General features: G+C 41.8%; 1 protein-coding gene across 2 annotated transcripts in view; it reads left to right on the forward strand.

The window, feature by feature from the left end:
• Positions 1-250: 250 nt before the first annotated feature.
• The window catches only part of GAB1 (GRB2 associated binding protein 1), a 99,627-nt gene continuing 77,797 nt past the window's right edge, over positions 251-22,080 (forward strand). For both annotated transcript variants that reach the window (XM_084262763.1, XM_084262764.1), the window contains exon 1: positions 251-449. In XM_084262763.1, the coding sequence (XP_084118889.1) occupies positions 378-449 (72 nt within the window). In that variant the 5' untranslated portion in view covers positions 251-377. The remainder of the gene's footprint in view (positions 450-22,080) is intronic.

The raw sequence follows: 22,080 nt of genomic DNA on the forward strand, positions 1-22,080 counted from the left end.
GGGGCGGTGCCACCGACGCGGGGCGGCGGCTGGATCCTGCCCTGGGACGCCGGAGCCGAAGTTGCAGCGGGGCGGCGGCCGCCCCTGTCGTCTCTCCCGATGTTCGTGTGACTCGGCGGCGAGGAGGAGGAGGAGGAGGAGGAACGGGGGAACCTCCCGCCTCAGTCCCGCTCGCCGCTCCGGCTGGTTGTTGTGCGTGAGAGACAGACACACACACACAGCGCTCCCCCGTCCCGCCCCTTCCCTCGCCCCGCAGCCCCGGGAGGCCGGAGCGGGCGCGGTGTTGCTGCCGCGTCTCGGAGTTCCCTCGGCCCGGCCCGGGCGCCGCTGCTGCCGGAGGAGGAGAAGGGCTGCCCCAGCGGGCAGGCGGCCCAGCCATGAGCGGCGGGGAGGTGGTCTGCTCGGGCTGGCTCCGAAAGTCTCCACCGGAGAAGAAGTTGAAACGCTACGTGAGTGCCTTCTCCCACTCGCGGTCCGCGCTCCCTCTCCCTTTCCCCGCTTCTTCCCGCGGCGGGGCTCCCTGCTCGGCTCCCGCCTGGCCCGGCTCGGCCTCCCGCGCGGTCCTTCCCGGCCGGGCCCGGCGGTAGCGGCGCGGACGAGCCGGCCTCCCGGCCGCTTCACCGTTTCGGCCGGGACTGCTGCCCGGTACGTCCCGCGGGGCTTCCCAAGCATTCCTTCTACCCCCCCCCCCCCCCCCCCTTTTTTTATTTTCCCCTCCTTTTAATTTTTTTCTTCTTTTACCTCCTTTTTTTTCCCCCTTTCGCCCCGTAAAAAAAAAGGGGCACCGGGCGGTCAGATGTTTCTGCCTGGCTTTTATCGCCTTTCCGAGGGACTCGAGAGAGGGAGGGGGGCGGAGTTTTTCTGTTTTCCCTTTGGATCCGGTTCGGTACATATGTATTTTTAAACGTAAACACTTGCCGTCCCGGAGCTGGTGCCCGATCGAAGCAGAGGGCGAGGGGCGCCCCGTAACTCGGCTCGGGCCGAAAGTCGCTCAAGCTCCTGGCGGGAGAGCAGCTGGAGCTGTTGGCCCGGAGACGGCAGAAGCCCGGGATGCCCCGGGAGCGCTGCCCGCCGTGGGGGGGGGGGGGGGGGAATCTTTGCCCTCGGGACTGGAGCCCCCAACATCGGGTAGAAGGGGAGTGGGTGGAGGAGGGGGCTGCAAGGAAAGTGCCGCTTTCATACTTGAAGCGCAGGCTGCTGTTGCTCAGCAGTAAACACACTAGCAGGGGCTGCAGCGGGGCTGGCACCGAGTTCGAAGGAAAATGGAGCGCGTTTGCTGAGAGGGCAGATTTCGTGACAGGGCAGCAGCGTGCTGCCGGGCGCTGGGGCTCCTCCGTGCTGCCGGGGACTCTCAGGTCACGTAGGAGGAATGGGGTGATGCCAGGACTCCTCTCTGCTGAGCCCTTTCCCGTTGGCACCCGGGTCACCTCACGGCGTCTGTGTCCTTGGTACAAAATACGTTGGGCCTTTTCTTTCTTTTCTGTTTCGAACTCATTGTTTTGCTAGTTAGGTGGTATTTCAATAGAAACGGCCTTTGCAGTTATCGGTGGCTTCTCTCGTTTTATTTTCTTGAAGCAGATAAACCTTCAGGTTCATTTGAGAATCCGTGAATATGGGTCTTAATGTGACTCTCTCATTTTCATCTCTTAGTAATGATCAACCACTTTCTGAAGAACTGTTGCTGATATGGACAGGCTTTGTTTTCTTTTTTTAAACTGAGACATCAGACTCTTTTTAAATTAAGAAGTAATGTTTGGGATATCTCATTCTCTGGTTCCCAGTGTCAAAAATCCTGTTTGTGCAAAGGGCACAGGATCGGACTTGTGCAGAGAATGTCCTGATGGGTCATGGCAGGGCTGTGCTTCTCTGTCAAATTGTCCACAGGCTGTATTTTTGTATTTGTATATTGTGTGTGTATTCACAGGGTGCAGTTCTACCAATGTGTACGAATTAAGAACAGTATTAATGTTCTTAAAGTTTGAATAAACTTCCATATTGGGCTGTAAATCACGTACAGTTACGCTGTCTGTTAGTGGGACAGAGTTGTAAGCAAGAGTTTGCCTTCCTAAATCAATACCATAAATCAGTCCCCAAACGCGCTAGCTTTTTTCCATGTAACTGCCCTTTCAGTGTATTTATAGCACCGCTTCCATACTGGAATAACATCAGAACCTTTGAGGGGAAAACCTTGGCTACAGCATTGGTCAAGTGGTTCCCTGTCCTAAAGAGGTAATTCCTTAATTTTCACTTGAAAGGGAAGTCTCCTTTTTGAGGAGATGGTGTTGGAGACACAGTACAGCAAGCTTATGTGAGTGTGACTTGGTTTAGCATCTGCTTGCTTTATAGGGGATAAGGTTGCAAGTTTAAATCTAGCGTATTGTTTAGATTGTTTTCTGCTTGTATAAAAAGAAAGGTGCTGTGTAGAGGATGTCTTAAAGTAAAAATCCTCCTGTGGGTCTGTAGTGCCTGATCAGTTGTAGGCTAATGGTTCAGGCTCACTTCAAAGACCTAAAAGTGACCTTGACAGAGTGATTGCCATCTTCAAGCAAACAAAAAGTTGATGTACTTAAGACGGTGAACTTTAGCTGAGTGCACTGGCTGAAGTGTTGGCTTATGCTCTCTGTAATTCTATGCTTAGGTGAAGGCACAGGAGAGCTGTGTTTTTTAAAGCTGTATTTTATGCTGGTGATATTTCAAGAGGCTGCACCAGACGAAAAGATGGGAAAGTGATTTCAATAGGAAACTGCTTTTCTGCAACGCATACTTTTCACATATATATATGGAAAATTGTAACTTCACGCTCTATTAGCTTTTGCTTGCAAGTGTTGGGGCAAATCCAGGTTACCATCTGGGAAGGAAGATAAAAAGTCTGAAATTGCAGTTAAATATGGTTTCAGTTCTTAGGAAGGGTGAAAAGGAGCACTTTGAAGCTAGTACGTAGACATATGTTTCACAGGGACTTCAATTTTTAGTTCGGAACAGTTGGAGATGGTATTAAAGCTAGCTTACAATCATTTTGAGGCTAAAAAAAGAAAAAAACATTGACTGACCCTGTCCTGCAGGTGGAAAAATCAGTTTTCTTTGAATATATGCCTTACGCAGTGGATGTTTTCTCCCCTTAAAAGGAGTCTTTCTTGTTCATGTGGATTTGGTACAGAGGTAACTTTCTGGTAACCACTGGCACCTGGTGTTGGTTTCCTGGAGCTTGTATTCAGAACCATTGGGTGGCTGGGATGGACTGGTCACTTCCAGTAGCTCTGGGGAAAACACAAATTATTTCTGGTGTCGGATGGGGGTCCAAGATGGGATGTGGGTTTAGTAATGAAGAAGGGTAAAGGAGCCGAGACAAAATCTTGGCGGGTCCCTGTGGTCTGTGCTTAAGTGCATGAAGGAACTTGTTTGTGTGTAGGGATGGAGGACTGCTAACTTTCACAGCTTCTGCTACTCTCTATTATTTCTTTCCCTTGCTTGTTCTGTTGCCTTCAACTTTGCAAACGTTTACTCCCTCACCTTAACCTACTATATGTTTTCTTCTCTGGTCCCCCTAATTTTAAGGATTTAATTGGAAAGCCCCTTTCTCTCCATCTGTCCTTGAAAAAGTGATAGTAAGCCTTGGCTTCGTGGTTTTCTGCTGCGTTGCAGTTATGCTGTGCACGTGCCAGTTAAAATAGCTGATTCTTTGTGTTAGCAGCATAGAGGATCTTTACTGGCTTTATGCTAAGAAACCACCAGATATTTAAACACAGCTGTACTTAGTAAAGCAAGGGAGGGAAAAGATCAAGGGAATGGGAATAAGTCTTCTAGTTCTACCACTGGTGGCTGGATTATGGAACTTGTTTTGTAGAAAGTCTATTGATGGAACATAGGCATTCTCAGTATTCTAACATGTCCTGCTTAGAATGAAATACCTGTTGTTTGATAATAGGTAAAACTTCATCAAAAATATCTCACATAAACTATATTGGGAAAGGACAAAGCACTTTTTTTGGTATGTTGGTTCAGATTTCACTGTATCTGAAAGGCTTACCTGTGCATATGAGAGCTCATGAGATGATTTGAAAGTGAATTAGGAAACCTTCATTCTGATGTAGTTAAAACTAAAAATCCTTCAGTTACTTGCATGTGGTTGTGGATTTAATTACTTGAAACCAAAGGTCTTAAAAATGAGCAAAAGGCTTCATCTCCCCAGGACGTATGGGGCACTGATACAGTTCAGACAAGTCTGCGTGTAGCATCCCCTTACTTTGAAGTTCTCAGTTGTACGTGGTGACTGAAAGAAGTGCCAAACTGTTCAGATAGCTATAGATGTGTGAACTATAGGCTGTGATGATAGTTATAGAAGCAATAATGTAGAATATTTTACTGTGGCTTTGTTTGGCAGTTGCTCGTTGGCACTAATCACATAGGTGCCTCTTCTGTCTTGAGTAATGCTTAAACTTGCTAAGATATGTAATGGTGTTAAGAAATGTTTTATTCAGCATAATAGTTGTAATCTGGTAAAAGCTGCAGTGCCTGACACAAGCCCTTTTTCTGGAAGGCACGTGTTTGTGTTAAAGCTTGTTTTTTTTGGTATGTGTGATCTTGCATGAGCATAGTGAGCAAATTTAGGAAGCCTGTTGGTTTACAGGAGAAAAAAAAAAACAAACACAGTTTGTTTGACACCATTCAGTGACCCTGTAGAGCTGGGTCAAGACAGATGAGTATAATCAAGTAATATCCTACTATTCTGAACTTGATTGGGTGGTTGCTCCTCCAGGAGCTGCTGAAGACCTTGTGGTAATAGGCATTCGTGCAGAAATCTTCCCTTCTGAAAGGAATTCTGTCCCTTCCCTCTTGCTGCACACCATGCAGGAAGCAGTATTTTCACTTCGGATCTTTTTAAACGTGAGTTAGTAAACCCTAAACCATGAACTCGAAAGCATGAGTAGACAAAATGCTTTTGCTGATAATAGAGAAGTTGCCAGCTGAAGATACTGACAAGATCTCGGGTATGACTGTGGGGGTATACCTGCCTGCTGTGCTTGCTGTTTGGGTGTAAGTCTTGCTGGAAGAGCGTGGAACTCATCAAACAAGTGTTTATCATCTTTGAAAGGACATTAATGGCTGGTGTTGACTTTGCTGCCGATGCTGCAGCACCGTCAGGGCTTGACCTATGGTTCACGCTCTGAATTAATTACAGGTGGATGGTGTCGGGGTAGATGGTTTAAAGAGCAGGCAACAGTGTATGAAGCAGGTTAAGAAGTCTAATATGCACGTACTAGGTGAGATAAGTCTCCTCTGCTTGTTATTCTAGTTTTCATTTAGTATACCGTGCTGATGTACACTTAATTTACATGTTTTTGAGCTTGGTTGGTCGGACAGTACCTGGACTGCTTCAGTGCTTCTTTTCTTGGTCTAGATATGAAAGTGGGAGACTCAAGTACAAATCGTCATGTTCATCTTGAAGTGCACATGAGCTGCTGGATGTGAAAAATAAGCCAAATAATCTTGGAATGAATGATTTTTCTTAGGAGTTGTTAAATAGTAACCCTTAATTTGGGACCATAATAGGTGAGACATGAGGAAATAGTCCAGTTCTGACTCTTTGTTGTTTTTAAGAGCATTCTCTTTGGATGTATTGTAGCTTATGGGTACCCTTTCACTATTCTGTCTTTTGGTGGGTCTGTTAATAGGATTTGGAGCAGGTAATCACAGGGGATGACAGTTCAGTGAAGAACTTACAAGGAGAGCAAGTGCAAAATCAGATTAATATCTCCTCCTTTCTACTTAACAGCAGCTGCTCCTCCATGTGTGCATCAAGTCTTGCAGCATTGAGTGTCGGTATAAGCAATACATGTACCACCCAGAGGAAATAATGAAATACCATGAATTTAACTTGCAATTATAGGCAGGTGACCTTGTTTTGCATACCTCTTAAAATCAGTCGCAAGCCCAAAGCAGCTCTGAAATAAATGTGGATTGGAGATACTGAGAAAAGAATGTTGTTCTTGGACAGTTAGCTAAAAAAAAAATAAAATATAGGCTTTGACTGTCAAAATCACCCATCAGTTCTGGAGGCTATTGGTTGATGAGGTCACTCTTTCAGATAAGAAATAATCTTTATATTTCAATTCCTTTTTTTTTTTTGTATTCATCAGTCCCTTATTTAGAAAGAGGAAAGTGATGGACGTGAAACTGTTTTCAGTGTCCTTTTATCTCTCTAATTCTAAAAGAATCTTGGAATCATGCCGTGGACACTTCTGAGGCATGGATTTTTTTGTCTTTTTTTCTTTTCTTTTACATGTCTTTTGGGTCAGATGATTAGAATGAAATGTAATGTCTTAGGGATGTTCAGAATGCATTTATTTCCTATTAAGCTTGGCACAAGGCTTTGATAGAAGTCTTGGCAAAAAGTAAAAGGAACATCAGTGATTCAAAATGTAGGAATTTTAAAGGAGAGAGTAATTTTGTGTATTGTAGATGGTTCTGGCTTGGGTATCTCCTACCTCTTTAGTCTCAGTATCACCTTTTTCTAGTTTACAACCAGATGTCACCAAACTATATTGGGTGAAATATTTTCTTAAATGAAAGTTAGTACAACTGATGAGGTGCAAGTTTTGTTTCTGTGTATAGCAAATAAAGACAAAGCAAAGATACGTCTCCTTTATTTTTTCTTGACACTCTTTAAAAATGACCGTAAGATTTTCTGTACTTCAGTGACTAATTATTTTATTGCCAATAGAAGCAGTCTCAACTGTTGCAATTTAAGAGCAGTATTTCATTAGGAGAGACAGGCTTTATGTCACGCAAATTACTTGAGCAAGGCAGGCAGAAAGATCAGGCAGAAAGGGATCATCTTGTTAAGGCAGGTATGTGTTGTGTACAGGTGAGTCCAGTGTAATTTGCTGCTATCTTAGGGACTCTAATGTGAATGTATGTCCTCATATGTACAAATTAGTATTTCCGTGGCAGTACAACATTGGTTTGTTTTAGGGTTGGTTTTTTGGGGAGTGAGGGGGATTCTGCCATCTCCAGACCAGAAATAAAGTATTGTATGTTCTCAATTCCCCCGTTATCAATTCTGATTAGGCTGTTGCGGTTGGTCTTTTATGAATTCCCTGGCTTGTTTATTTTAGCAAAAGTGGTCATAGCTGTACAACTAGTGTTAGCTTTTCAAATACTGCTCAGTGCAATATGCTAGTTGTGTTTTTGAGCTTTAAAAAACCCACCCCCCCAACTTCCACTGGCAGGTGAGTTATTCTGCTTTTTGTGTTTGCTCTTGCTTCCAGCTGCTGACAAAAGTTTTCCTTTGTGTGATAAACTTCTGAAGCTTTTTGAAACATGCCACACTGCTTTTCCCTGTACAAAATAATCTAATGATACCCAGTATCTGACTGTCTCCTTCCTTAGCAGTATCCAGTAGGGGAATGTGTAGAAGGTAATTCAGTCTGTCTCATCTCTCCAAGTTAACTGTTGAAGTCTAACCAGTTGGGGGTTTTTTTTATATAACTGAGGAGAAGGAATACATTTAATAGCATTTTATGTGCCAAAATTGCAACTTTAGTATTAAACACCCTGAGGTTACAATGACACTTTTTCCTTTTTATCCCCCCCACCCCCCAAGGTAAATGGCATTTATTTGGGGTAAATGACAGCATGATACCTGTCTCTCAGGACAGGTACAACATGTAATTAAAAATTAGCCAGGCAGCCATGTCTCTATGGCTTGTGTATTATAATGCATAATATCTCTGCACAATAATACAAATAATTTTGTGTCAAAACATAACCAAGAAAAAGAGGTGGCACTTCTGCTAGGAGGCTGTGCAAAGTTAGTGTACCAGCTTGTCACTTAAGGACAATTGAGTTCAGGCCCCATGTCAAGACCTGAATTAAATGAAACATTTTCGCTCTAGAGTGGCTTATTGGCAGAGGGGTGTAAAAAAACCCCAAATAAAACCAAAGAACAACAAACGGATGCTTTTTCAGGAGCTGTGCTTGTTCTTTTCTCTGAGAACTTCCAGGAAGCCAGCAGGAAAGTTTGGCTTTTCTCCTTTTAAAAAAGAGGTAACCTTTTTCTTCTGCTGGACACTGTCGAGCTCCGATGAGGCATTTTGATGTGGGGCTGTGTGTAGGCAAGGCCAGCGGCTGTACCTGGTGGCTGGCTATGGCGGCAGGCTATTGGGATGACCTTGCCTTGCAGGAGAAAGGCAACCTTCTCTCTGTTTACCACAGCAGAGTTTTCTAGCTGGCTAGCTGGTCATGTGTGGCTTGTCCTGCTGCTTTATAAGTGAAAACAATGCCAGATAAACCCTCCATGGCACTGGAGATAGTGGCTGTCACAAACTAAATCTGCTTCCCCACCCACTTCCCAGCACAGCCAGCCTTGGGGCAGGGTGATGGCAGATCTGCTGCCTGCCTTCCTCCGGGGTAAGCCTGTCTCCACCCCAGGAGGAATGCGATGGTTTCAGTGGTGCAGGCCAGCACGTTCCACCCTCAGCGGTTACAGCGATGGATGGGCTCTTCAGAATTTTTACCTTAAAAGAAAAGGAAAAAAAACAAACCCTGAAACCCAACACAAAAATAGAAAGATATTGGTTTGTTTCTCTGTGTAGTCTGGGATTTGAGATTTAAAAGGAAAATGACCTTCTGGGGGTGTTTATTGCTGTCAGTACGAGTTCATAGTATTATATTTGGGGTGTGGAGTAGGACTATAGGAAGTATTCAAATTCAGTACCCCTGCCTTCAAATAGGCCTTTGATGTAATCAACACACATGAATTACAGTCCGTTTGGGAGAGCTATTAAAAGGGTAAACACACACATGGTATCAGATGGAAAAAAGGTTTTGAGTTTTAAAACGTAATGATAGCCGAGTATAAAAAAGAAGCAATTCTGAAAATAGTGTGTCAGTTTGTCATTTTCCCTTTGTATGGTGAATAACTGCACTGAGTCATGTAATATACTAGACAAATGTACCCATTCACACTTAATGCATATTTCTTTTACAGTGTTCTGACGTTTGTGTTTCCAAGTGGATTCTCAAGCAGGATCTGATGTAGCAGTGAAGCTGCTCCTGGTTTTGGGGTGGTGCTTTGGTCCTTTGGAAGGACAGTGTTTTGAAACCAGTCATTAGTTGTTAATCCTGATGTACTTGGAAGTTCACATACAGAATCTAGAAAACAGTTACGATTTTCTAAAAAACAAACTCTTGTGATAGTTAAAATCAACAGGAGATTCCAGGGGGCTTGGAGAGAATCCCCCAGCTGTAAGAGTGACTGCTTAGAGGGCTGGGATGTGACAGGAAGGGACTTCTAAAATGTAACCAGTTCCTTTGGTTCACCTATCGGATCCAGTGTTTTCCTAGTTCTGCTGGCATTCTCGAAGTGTCAGAGGTAGGCTATGGGTGTGAGCCCATCTGACAGTTCTGCTTTCCAAGAAGATAGTGGTCTGTGTGAACTTGATATGAGATAAAAGCCACAGACTGATGAAAAACTTGCCCCTTTTGAATATATAACTTGTCATATAATTCCGTGATTACTTGTGGTGCTCTTCATTAAAGAAATGCTTCTTTATTTCAATTACGTGTTATGCTGCATGATTTTCTCATGGTGGCATTAGATAAACTTTTTGTATACAAATTCCTTTCCTGTTGCCAAGGGAGATAACTTGTACCTACTCTCACACTTGTTAAAGTTATAACAGTAAGTGGATCTTCCTGAATCTTGCATGTTCTAATGCATTCCCAATTCTGTTTCCACACAGCTATTGCTAAAATTATTCGCATCACGCTATGTAGGTGAGTTTTGCAGTCTAATGACTTGTTACTCAGTGTGAAATAATGCCCTTAAAGCTCAAAGCTGAGGTCATGTCACGCTCTTAGTTATGACCTACCTAATGTCTGCGTGCACAAATGAAGTTAAATTGCATAAGCTTGTCAGCGCTATGACAAATAAGTTATTCTTTGCTACTAAAGGTCTGTCTGCAGACAGAACACACTTACACGCACTCAGGCGTCAGTCATTACTAAGATAAAACCTGTGTTCTTCTTTCTGGAGTTTTGGGGAGGGGAAGGGTGAAATGGGGTGGGAGGCGAAGATAAAAAGTGCAGAGTGGCATTCAAATGACTCATTAGTGTAAATTGGGAAACTTAAACCTGGTTTCATCCCAGGGTAACTTTGTCCCAGGATGAGTAGCTACAGAGTTTTCTGCTATGGTGTGTGCTTGGGTGCTAAGTTAATTTATTCCTTTGCATTTTTATCTTGACCTGGTGGCTTCTCTGATTCTCTGCAGCTCCAGGGGAAAAAAAACAACCAACAAGACAGGAATTTATTGTCTGATTTATGAAGAGTGGCAGGAAAATATTTATACTGATTATATAAGGGAGGCACCATCATAATTACATAAACCTGATAGTGTTCTTCGGTGGCATTTTCTTACAGTGGAGCCCCGACTGACTTTGACTCAATCTTGTTTGCTGTTTTAGCCTTGGAATGGGCCTGTTTAATTACGCAGACTATTGCTGCAGTTGAACAAAACTAAAACTTGTGCTAGATATGTACTGCTGAGAGTCAATCTTACAAACTGTGGAGGGGAGGTGCAAAGTCGTAAGCAACACTGAGGGATGCTCGCTTGCTTCCAACTACTGCTGGGAAGGCAGCGCTATTCCCATCAGGGTGCTTCTCTGGCTTTCTGCTTACAGGAAGAGGTTTTTCTGTCAATCTTTGCAACCATCATTTGACAGAACTGAAATACGTTTCCATCTCCTTTAGCTGGCTGGAAAATGAGCCTTCTCTCTGTCCGCCTCGGGATTCTTCACTTCTGGTAGCTGTTGTTTAAAGGAGGGCAGATGGACTGCTCCTCTCCACGATGTCTGTTTGCTTAAACAAAACAGGGAATAAGGATGACCGTGATCTGTCCTTTCCAACTGCGAGACTGAACTGGACAGATGTTTCTTACTTAGTGCTAAGGAGGAAAGTCCCTGGCTAGCAGCTCTAGGATCAGGGTTAAAAGGGGAAGGAGTCCTATGGGGGCTGCCTCCTGTGGTGATCGCATCAGCCCGGCACAAGCGAGAGAGAAGATCCAAAACTTCTCTCATGTCCTTTCCTCCTCCTTCCTTTCATTGCAACTGTTTAGTGTTTATTTTCTTGCTTCTAAATTGCATAATTTAGTCCATCCTGTCACTTCCTAATGTCTGAATCATAGGTACTTCTTCCTGCTGGCAGTAAACAAACATTTTACTCCTGGCACCTTTCCAAATGTTGACATTGTATTTATGAAGGCGGTGATGGTGGGGGGTGTCCCTCTGGCAGTGTGCTTGGGAAGCTAATTCACTTGTGCATGGGCTGGACAAGCTGCTTACTACATGTTTCTGTGGCCAGCTGATATCCTTCTCTTTCTAATCTTCTGCATCTAAGCTGCTGGAGCTGCTTCATTGATGGGGACAAGCAGGTGAATAGTAGCAGGTGATAAAAACAGTAGAAGCAGTGGGTTACAAGCTTCTGAAGTAGTTACTAGGTTTCCTCAAGTCTTCCTGCTGTTGGTGTTGCCTCTCCTGCTCTGTCATACCTTGCATGTAGGTATGCTGCTGAGATACGTGGTGTCTGCCATCTAACCAGTTGCTTGTGGGAAGCACTGTCTGGTGTAATACTTGGGCTTTGCTCATTTTTTGGATTCTTTCACTGCAAGGCAAGAAGATAACACAGGGCACTTCGGGACATGTGGTCTGCCTCCATCAGCCTGCTGGACCTCTGAAGCCGTATCTGTAAAAGCTGCAAGATATGACTGTGTTATCCCTGCTTTTCCTATTGCTATTCTTATCTCTAAGGTTTGAAAAACCTTACTTTACTTTTTTTTTAATTGTGACTCCAGAATGATTTGTAGAGGACACAGCTAATGCCCATGGGGACTCCCTACCTCTCCTGATGCACTTGTACATGTTTTTTGCTGGCTTCTGTCCTTTATGGGGAGAAACTTGTCTTGAATTGTGATAGAGCAGCCTCACAGCCTGCCACACATTGCTGCTATGCTGCAACTACATATGGAACTGTTAAATGGGTTTTACTTGCTAAATGGTGACAGCAGAAGAAAGATCCAGTCTTTGTTTTGTCAACTTTGCATTTGTACCATCCACTTGTGCATCCTCACTTGTGCCTCTGATTATTCATACTAAGACTGGAAGAAGGTGGGGAAAAGTCACCTGTACTTAGGACAGACTAGATGAGGTAAGAACACCCTGAATGTTATACTGATTTCTTCATCATGCTTTCTTGTAAAGAGAGCACAAGTATCTTACAGAATCATAGAATATACTGAGTTGGAAGGGACCTGTAGGGATCATAAAGTCCAACCTTTTTTCAACAGTTACAACTTACATTGATGCTAGACTGTGGTGCATATGGCATGGGGAGGATGTTCTCCATAAAGGTGACGTAGAGGGAAAAAAAAAAAAGAAAAAATTGGCAGGTTGTGCCAGTAAAACAAAGCAGCAACTGTGCTGCTTTGTAGCATTGTCTCATACCAATTTCGGAAGAGAGAGTTGAAGCAAAAGAACCCTGCTGCTACATGCTGCAGGAATGCTTCGTGTTCCAGTTTCTCCTGGCTGAGGCTGTATACGCACAGGGGCATGGGGTTTTCCCTTGTGCCATTTGTTCTCGTCCCATCAGTTAAACCAAAGGACGAATTTCCACAGAAAGATTAGGTTTGAGAGATTTTGGACCCAGTAGCTGATCTTAGAAGCTGTGAATGTCTGCTGCCATCGCCTACTTACACAATTTGCCTGCGTGTAATGAAAGAATTTACATTTCTTTCCACGATAGTGGGAGGACTTAGTGATCCCTGTGGTTGGGGTTGAAATGAGTTTTCTGTATTTGGAGTATGAAAACAGTTTTCTTGGGGATGCTCTTTGGATAATGAACGATGATAGGGAATAGGGAAGAAAGAAGTGTGATGGAAGACAGTAACTTGTTTATAATATATCCTAGTCTAACCTATTTCTTAAGAACACTGTACTGAGTGGGAACTGAATGTGGAAACAACTGCATGAAAATGTTGCACACTTTTTCGAATTCTTGAAACTAAATAGTACACATTCAAATAAATGCCATGCTAAAGAATGTAAAAAAAAAATATCCTTTTGTGTCCTTTGTACACTGTAGGGTGAAAGTTTTTTGCTGAATCAGAAGCAAAAATGTGAGGGTTGGGTCCTGTAATTATAGTATTACAGGACTTGTCTTCTATTGCCTTTAAATTAAAGCTTGTAGTATAAAGTATTTCTGGTTAGAGTGAAGATAACGCTGACCAAAGTATAATGAAACCAAATGTTTCAATCATTTGCATTACTCAAAGTTGCCTTGTAATAGTCTGCAGTACTATTTTATCAGTTTTAGGGAGGAAGTGTCACCTGGGTGTGCAGATCTTTCATTTGAACTTGAGATTATTAAATTGTACTGTGTTGGATTTCAGTGATTGCATTATTGCCATTCATTTAAGGAGATGACAGTCTCTCCTCCTTAGAGGATGTGGGACTGTTTGTTTCTTTAAGAAGCCATGAGTAGTATTAAAGTCAAATCTGGTGGATGGTTGTGGGATTTTTAGCAAATATTTAAGCAGTGCTTCTGCAAGTTGCTTGTGGGATTCCAGTGTCTTAATTTAAAGTGCAAATATTTCTCTAGGCAACTGAACTGCACAGCCTTAACTTGCTATAAAACACCTTTAAAGTGTTATGAGGAAAAAAAATCATGCTAAGCTTTATACTAAAACTTGCAACTCTGTGAGCAGGCATAAGCCAAGAAAATGGTTGAGACTGTAGTAGAAACATGCTTTCCCACGAAATAAAATCCAGGGATGTAACCACTTTAATTGTGCAATAAATTATCATAAATGTGATGTCATAGTCTCTGCAACTTTCTGAAGGGGTAGTCTGATTTTGAAATCAACCAAGTAGTGAATAACAAGCCTCTGAATTGGCCCAGACAACAGCAGACACGTCTGCACCATTTGGGGAAAGCAGTCATCTCCTTAGAGAATTAAACTATTTCAAAATAGAAGTTGTTGACTCAATGTGTTAATCTTGGCTTTTCACAAAGAAGTGCAGCGTCCCACAATGATTAATTCTATTTTTTTAACAGATCCCTAAACTACTGGCAATATAGATAAAAAGAGACATGTTGGGAGAAAGTAGTTGATTCTCTGAACTGCAGTTATTCCCCAGTAGCATTCACACAACTTCTTACTTGTCTGTGGAATAAGGTCCCCAGATGCAGATGTGACTACAGGATTGTAGCTTTTGATTTACAAGGATAGTTTCACAGACTTGCCCAATGGTTTATTGTGAAGATTATGCAGAACCAAACTGATCTTTAAGGTTTCAGTAGCATAATTTGGAAACCTTGTTTGGGGTAATTATTGTAGGTGATAACAAGGATGCACTGCTTGAACTCTAGTTGTGTTAGTCATGTATTATCTTAACATACAAAGGCAGAATGAGAGAGTCCTCCAAGCTTGTTATAGTTCTGGATTAAAAATTAAGTATTGTTAACTAAATTATTTGAAAGAACATGCTGAACTTCAACTGAGTGTGGTAAAGCTTACCTCAATCTCTAAGTAAGTATATATTCTAAATATAATAAAGCACAATGTGTGTTTTTCAGCTTCTACCATAACCTCTTAGTGTGTATATAGTAATTAAAACAATTTAAACAGTTTAGAAATTAGTCATGTGCCAACAAAGGGTATCTTTTTGCTTTCTTAATAGGAAATCCTCACACATATCCCTGTACCCTTCAGGCAAAAACCTGGGTAAATAAATAAGCCTTGTAGTATGCCCAGGAGGTCATCTGTAAGGGGGAGGCAGGAGCAAAATTCAGAGCTAAGAGTCTTCCCAGAAAACTATGTACTAGCACATCCCCGTGTTTGGGAAGCCACAGCTTCAGTCTTTCCTCATGACTTAAGCAGATGTCTGCAGAGGCCTAAAGGTGACCTTTTCCAAGCCGATTCTTGTGTCAATAGTTCATTCATTCTTTATATCTTTCCAGTTTAATCTTTATTCACTTTAGGAATAATCAATAACTGCTTGTTTGATCTCTTGTGTTTAGCCCTGTGACACTGTATCTTCCAACTCTGGTAACTTGATTCATGTCTCCACTAAAAGCTAGTAGTCTTTTTTTTTTTTTTCTTTTGGTCTTGCTTTCCCATGGGGATCTGCAGGTTCTACGTTAGTTTGTATCTCTTAATCCACGTCTGACTTCCCACAATCATCTAATGTAATCTTTATATCAATGGCAAGAGCTGTAGTGTGTCTGCTCCCAAGTGCTGCCTCTTCTCCTCTGACTGGTCTTCTCTGTGCTGCTATCATTAATGCTTTGCTACCAAGTGAAGCATGTGTTCTGCTTTCATGTAAGTCGCCTTTGCAGTTCACGTTCTTTGCTCCTTTAAAATATACCTGCATTTTCCTCACGATTAAGTCTCTTGACTGCAAAAGTTGTCTTTTCCAGGAATAATAGATGGCCTGGCCCAAGTTCGACATTAGATGGGCACATAGACTTCTAGGCAGAACCATCTATAGCTGGTGGTGGATTTTGTCAGATGTGCTAATCATATTGTATATCTTTTAAGTGCAACAACTGTTTGTTCAGAAGTTTGTGAGATTTGGACTACTTAAAGGTTGCATTTAAAGCCTTTCATAACTGCACTGTATCACATTCTTCATGCTGTAACAGATGTATCTCTTAAGCTCTGTGCGAAGTTTGGGGTGAACTGATGAAATAGTTTTCTGAACTGTAGAACTCAATTATGTTTTTCATTCAGTTGTTAATTAAGGCTGGTTTTTTTCGATTACTTCAACAAAGGGTTTATAGGTTATTCACTTGTGCGTTTGTATGAAATGCTCTGTCTAGAAGAGTGAGGATTGGTTGTAGACAAGGGGGATGTTCGCACTGAATATACTTGTTATTCTGGGCATGTTATTTTTTGACATGGTATTATTTGGCATCCTTAAATATTACAATTATCATTCTTTGCCAGGCACATGCATTAAATGGACTTCAGCACCTTAGATCACAAGAACTGTTTTTGCGGGTTTTCTTCTGTCTTCCATCTGAGATGGGACGTTACTGAGGGAAGGATCTGTGGACAATGTTTTCAGGATAGTTCATGCTGAAAAATCGTCTCATCTCTCTCTTTGCTTGGAAAGCATGTAGCAGGCTTTAAACATAATTGATCTCCTATTAATCTAATCTGGCTATATCGAGAGATTCCTTTGTAGCTAGGACTTTACCTGTATGGAGATCCATTAAGGCTGAAATGGTTTGAATTTGTGTCTAGAAACAACTGACAGAATCCAGACTGGAGACCATGGGAATTATCAGTGCTCTGTTAGAAGCACTGCCAAGATAAGCTGCTGTCTTGTGTATCAGCCGTGAAGTTTCTTTGTGGTCATCCTTCAATGAAGACCCAAATAGCATACATGATTCAAATTCCGTTGAGATACGAGAGCAAACAGAATTGTGAAAGCCAACTGCTGAAATAATGCATTTTTAACTAAAACCCAAATTTTCTTTTGTTTTATGATCCCACTAATAAAAATATATTAAAGAAAACAAAAAACCCAACAGAAAACCCCCCAAAACCAAACATGAAGACAGGAGAGTGCACCACCTGAACAAGGTAAAAGGCTTTGGAGTATCTGAGTGCTTCCTATAGCATTATCCTTGTATTCCTTGGCTGAAGCCTCTGCCAGGTATGTTTTTTCCCAACCTGTGTCAGGCAAGTGTGAAGTGATTTGGAGCTGTGAGATAGCTTTAAAGTAATGGTATGACCATCTCACAGATGTTTAAAAATTGTGTGACAAAATAGAATTGTGCACAGGACAGAATCTCCACATCTATCCCAAATGCTGTCATGTAATTCAAGCCACCTCACCAGGGTCCTGCATGTACTGATGTAGTTCAGGGTACCAGAGGCTGCTGCTGATCAAGTTAAAACTGATCAGCCTGTATGTCTGAGTTTTGCAATGACTCTGCTTGGGGGGAAGAAATAAAACTTTCTGCATATAGATGTGAAAGTAACCTGGAAGTGGTCAAGAGCCGTTTGTGCTCTCTTGCAATTGTTCTGTGGCATCTCTGCAAGGTATTCCTGGAATGGGTGGGTGGGGGTGTGTGTGTGAGTGGGATGGAGAAGATGGTGACTTGTTATTTTCTGGTCCTGCTAACCTGCAGTGTTCTTAATGGGAATAACTGGAAATGAAGAGGCTACTCAGGTGTAATGAGGTTTAACTAATGTTACCAATGTTTCAACTTGTTCTACTGCATGTTTGCTCTAAGGCTTGTTTACGTATTGTATAAGCCAAACTCGCCTGTCTTGTTAGGTGAGTGTGGTTGAAGTCTGCAGAGCTAAGTGAATATACTGTAATATCTTACATAGCATTAACAAAATATGCCCCCATGGTGTGACACATTAATGGCACCTGAAATCTGTAGTCTTTTGAGACACGCCTCATAATGGTGCTATCACTTTTTTGCAGAGGGGGAATCAGGCACACTCAGAAAATAGCCTTACCATTCCCATTTATTTAAAAAAAATAAATCAAAGGGGAAGGGGGGCAGGGCCCAAGTCCCTAAAGGAGGTAAGTGGAAGTTACAGGTTTTCTTCTTGATGGTCTTTGGGCTTGTTCTGAGACAAATTTAAAATGTTTGTATTAACAGACATCTTGTATCAAACCAGGTGACTTTTTCTAACTCTCCCCTCACCCACTGCAACGCTCACTGCTTTCTTGGTCTTCTGGTGAGCTTTTGGAGCTCATCATAGGAATATTTTCGGTATTTTGTATAACATAGCTACTGTGAACAACTAATTTCACACTAGATCTTCTTAGTGTGATAGTCGTTCAGCACACACTTTCAATGTGAAGTAAAATTGCTCCAGTTACTTTTTTTATTCTTTTTCCTCTTGGACTAAGCTTAATGAGTTAATACTAAGCAAAATTTAGTGAAGAATTTTTCCAGTAAGCCAGTTAATCAGAGCACTTTGGCATGTTGATTGGTGTTTTGTTAAACAGCATAAAGCGAAAGAAGTCTGGTTTTGAACCAAGTTCTGCGATTAATTTTTTGCCAGTTTTGCTGGAGAGAGCTGCTTCAGCTGTAGAATCTGGTACATTGTAAAAGCTGGCGTGTGTGTATGCTTAGAATTGCTTTTTGTTGTTTCTCTGGAAACATAGCATATAACATTTGTGTGTTTAAGATCCCGAAGTTTCTTAAACAAGAAAGTTAAAGGTTTCAGTGAGAGGGTCATATAGCAAGTGCTGTCTAGATTAATTGAAATATCTCATTATAATCCATTGATTTAAGGACCTTTATAGAAAACCTGTATCATAGAACAGAAATATTTGACTGTAATTTCTGTCAAAGAAGATATTTTAACTTTAACCTGAAAATAATATTAAGATTTCTTCGTAAGACTAAAAATGCAGCTCCACTGAAACAAAACACTTCTAGATTATTTTTTGCCGTCTGTTCTCCCCACTTGGAAACACAGCTTCACAGTCTTGGGGCTTCCTGAGTTTTATGATTTGATAGCCTTCTTTATGAATGTGCACTTAGGCTAGATTGTCCAGAGTTTTGCAGGGTAACTTAAAGCAGAGATAGGATGCACGTACTCATGTAGAGCTTCACTGTGTGGGTTGTATCTCAGTTTTTCCGTGCAGTTATCTGACCTCCTTAATCTGTGTTACTGGAAGAAGGCTTGTGCAAAACACTGGCTTTTATAACAGGAGAGGTCATGACCCGTGGTGATTTTTAACTGGAAATAATGGCTAGAAGGGAAGATGTTCCCTTTATTTGAAACTTCCCAGTAGGTTGTTTTTTTAATAAATTATTTCCATTTTAGTCCGACTGCAGTTTCTTACTACACTGATGCTAGCCCAGTTCATGGGTACCGTAGTGATGAAAATCTGGCTTTCCCCTGGGATTCAGAGGTGATGGTGGAGCCAGTGAGGGGCTTGGAGCACTGTGAAGATGCTAGACTTCACACTTTTTTATTGTGCTTTCTGATATTTCTTTGTCTTGGGTGGAGGAATCTGCAGGCTGAAGTTGAGCCTTGAAGTAAATGAGGTTGTGAGTAGTAAACTTCTCTGGAGCAGAATAGATTTGTTTATTTAGCAAACTGCAGGTTGTAGAAGAATTCCTTGCTGCCCTTACTGCCTTAAATTGAGAAGATGTGGAGAAGAATTAAATAATGTCAACTGAGTGCACTACAGGTGATTGGATGGCCCTGTATATTTACATTTGACTTATTATAGTAGAGTCATTCTTCTTCATCTTCTAAAATTAGCAGAGCACAGCACAATTATAATACTTTCATGCTCCAGGATAAGCTTTGCATTTCATTAGTTCATTGGTTCTTATTTATGCTACGTCAGTTCAGGAAGAAAAATGTCAAACTGGAATAACTTGTTTTGAAAGTTCAGTACAAGTGTGTGCTTTCTTCATCGCTGATTTTGAATCTCCCACCTCTTCTCTTAATGTGAAAGTCTGTTTGCCTCGTCCTCTATGCTAAGTTGTAGACTTTGCCGTGGAGCAGCATCAAAGCGGTGCATTTGCCTTCAAACGCATGTATGTATTTGATCAGAAGTTTTCAGTTGACACCCCACTAAATCTCCTGGTCTTTTCTCTTCCCCCACACAAATATTTTTAGGGCAGGATCTACTGGTAAAAATAGAAACAAGTTAGAAGCACCTTTACCTTGCTTATGCCTTTCCTTTGAAACCGGTGTTCCTGCATCTTTGAGGCATGGCGACATTTGTCACCCAAAGGGCTGACAGGCCAGCAGCACTGTGCTGGGAATAACTGCTGCTGTCCAACAGGCAGCTTCTTTCTCATACGTTGTGGCCATCCGTGATGGTAAAGCATGGGGCTTTCTAACCGTTTTGGGAAGAAATGCAGTTGATAATCTGAGGGCAGCGCTTGTCTTCTCCCTAACCCTGTTCCATGCAGGGCTGAAAGCTACTGCCTGCTATTCTCTCCCTTCCCCGTGAAGACATCTGTGGGCTGCTGTCTTACCCTGGGTATCCCCTTCAGAGACCACCATGCAGCTGCCAAGCTCCACCAACTGTCCAGAACCCCTGCGTTGGGCTGGCACTGCTGATTTGCTTGTGTGCCTTCTTGTGTCTCTCCCACCTGGGCTGGACTTGAGCTTTGCTTGTGGGAATGGCAGGCACGGAAGATGCCCATGTTCCTATGGGAAGGCAGGCTGTGGAGTCCTTCTTTGAACGCCTCTTTAGCTGGTGAGGAATTGCATGCTCTTTAAAGATCACAGTCTTGTAGTATTTTTATGGATACTTTGAAAGGCAAAAGAGCATTCAACTGGGTTAGCGGGCAAGTAAATGTATGTGGCCCTGGGGCTTCGTGCACTGTTTGAGGGTTGTGCTAACATACCTTTCAGACAAAACCAGAAGGATGAGGTAGTTGGTAGTCACATTTCTTTTCCTTCTGTGACTTGTTGCAGAGGCTGGAGTGAAAAATTAAATACTTGCACTTCAGATTCCTCTCCAGAGTGCAGACGCATGCTTCAGCTTAGTATCTCTCTTTGCACTTGATGTTAATGGAAGTAACCTTTTTTTGCCACGCATTTTTCTTGTTCACAGGCTTCTATGTGACCTTGTAGTGAAGTCATAAAAGCTTGAGTCTTTGCTATCGCAATCCTTGCCATAGCAACATGCGTCATAGCCGTATAATTATTTATTTAATGGGTTTAATTATGAAAACTGGGAAAGGCACTTATGAAAACTGGATCAGGTAGTAAAAAAAAAAAAGAAAGAGCATTTGTTTTAAAGTAAAAAAAAGAACTTAACCAAACACTAATCCCCAAAAAAACCAATTTCACAATAAACTGCGATGGGACTAAGTTATGTACAGGAGCCTTTATTTTAAACTATTTCTTCCCTGTCTGTCTTTTCCTCCTTTAATTGTGTTTTTTTTCTGTTTGTGTTTTTTTTTTCTCACTTTGTGAGAACCATACAGCTGCTTCAGTGGTTCCCTCCTCCTGTTTGCAGACCTATAAATAAATTTCTTTTGTCACATTGTTCCCTAAGAGCTTTGTTTCCAGATAGTTTTGCTATTTAACTCACTAAATTACATATTATCATGTTAAAAAATAATTAGAAATCCTAAAAAAAAAAGTTATTTTTTGGTATTTGAAATTCTAGATTGTCTCCAGCTTTTTCTTCTCATGTACAGATATCAATTGTGCTGTTGACAAGACTGAAAAACTATCTACAGGAATTTATTTTAAAGTATTGGAGAATATACAGACACTAGCATACTCTTAGGGTAGCAAAGCTATGTATTTTTAATAACTGAGTGCTATGCTCTGGAGAATTTTTTCATTTGTTAGCATTTACACCATGATCTGCAGTCTCTTGCAGTAACATACTGGTGGACTGATGTCTGATTAAGAGTTGTTCCTTTTCCTTAATTTATGAAGAAAGAATGAAATGAGACAAACAACTTGATTGATTCCACCTGAGACCTACTGACATGTTGTGAGACTTTCAGTTTAAATCAATAGATACCTTGGTACCCATAGCAAAAAATACCTGGCCTCTTGGCAGAGATCCCCTTTCCTGTGTCTGCCTTCAGGCAGCTCTGGAGTCTTGAATGAGAGGGGGGAGCAAGAGGAGCGGGAGCATCAGAGCAGGTCTTGGCAGCTGTGTGATTTTTTTTTTTTTATAGACGGTTCTTGCTACAAGTACATTAAAGGCTGGTTGCAAAATACAACTTGGTGACAGAGCAGTGAATTGTTAATCCAGGATGAGGCTAGAATTTCAAATTTGTGAACTTTTGGCATGGAGGGAAGGGTGGAGTTTTGGAAAGAATTTCATTAGTTGGATTGTGATACAAAATGCAAAGACTTAAACCGAGTAACTCAAAAAATAACTTGGAAGAACTTTTCTGTTGAAGTTATTACTTGACTCAGAAGCCTTCATTAGTGAATTTTCCTTCTCAGGCCTGATGCATGGAAGCAGAATTTCCTTTTTTGTTGTGTGTGTTTGGGGATTTTTGCAATGCTGAAATGTGAAACCTTTCCTGTTGGCATGCTGTCTGATCTA

Source organism: Gallinula chloropus (assembly GCF_964237585.1).
Source record: "Gallinula chloropus genome assembly, chromosome: 4".
Lineage (NCBI taxonomy): Eukaryota > Metazoa > Chordata > Aves > Gruiformes > Rallidae > Gallinula > Gallinula chloropus.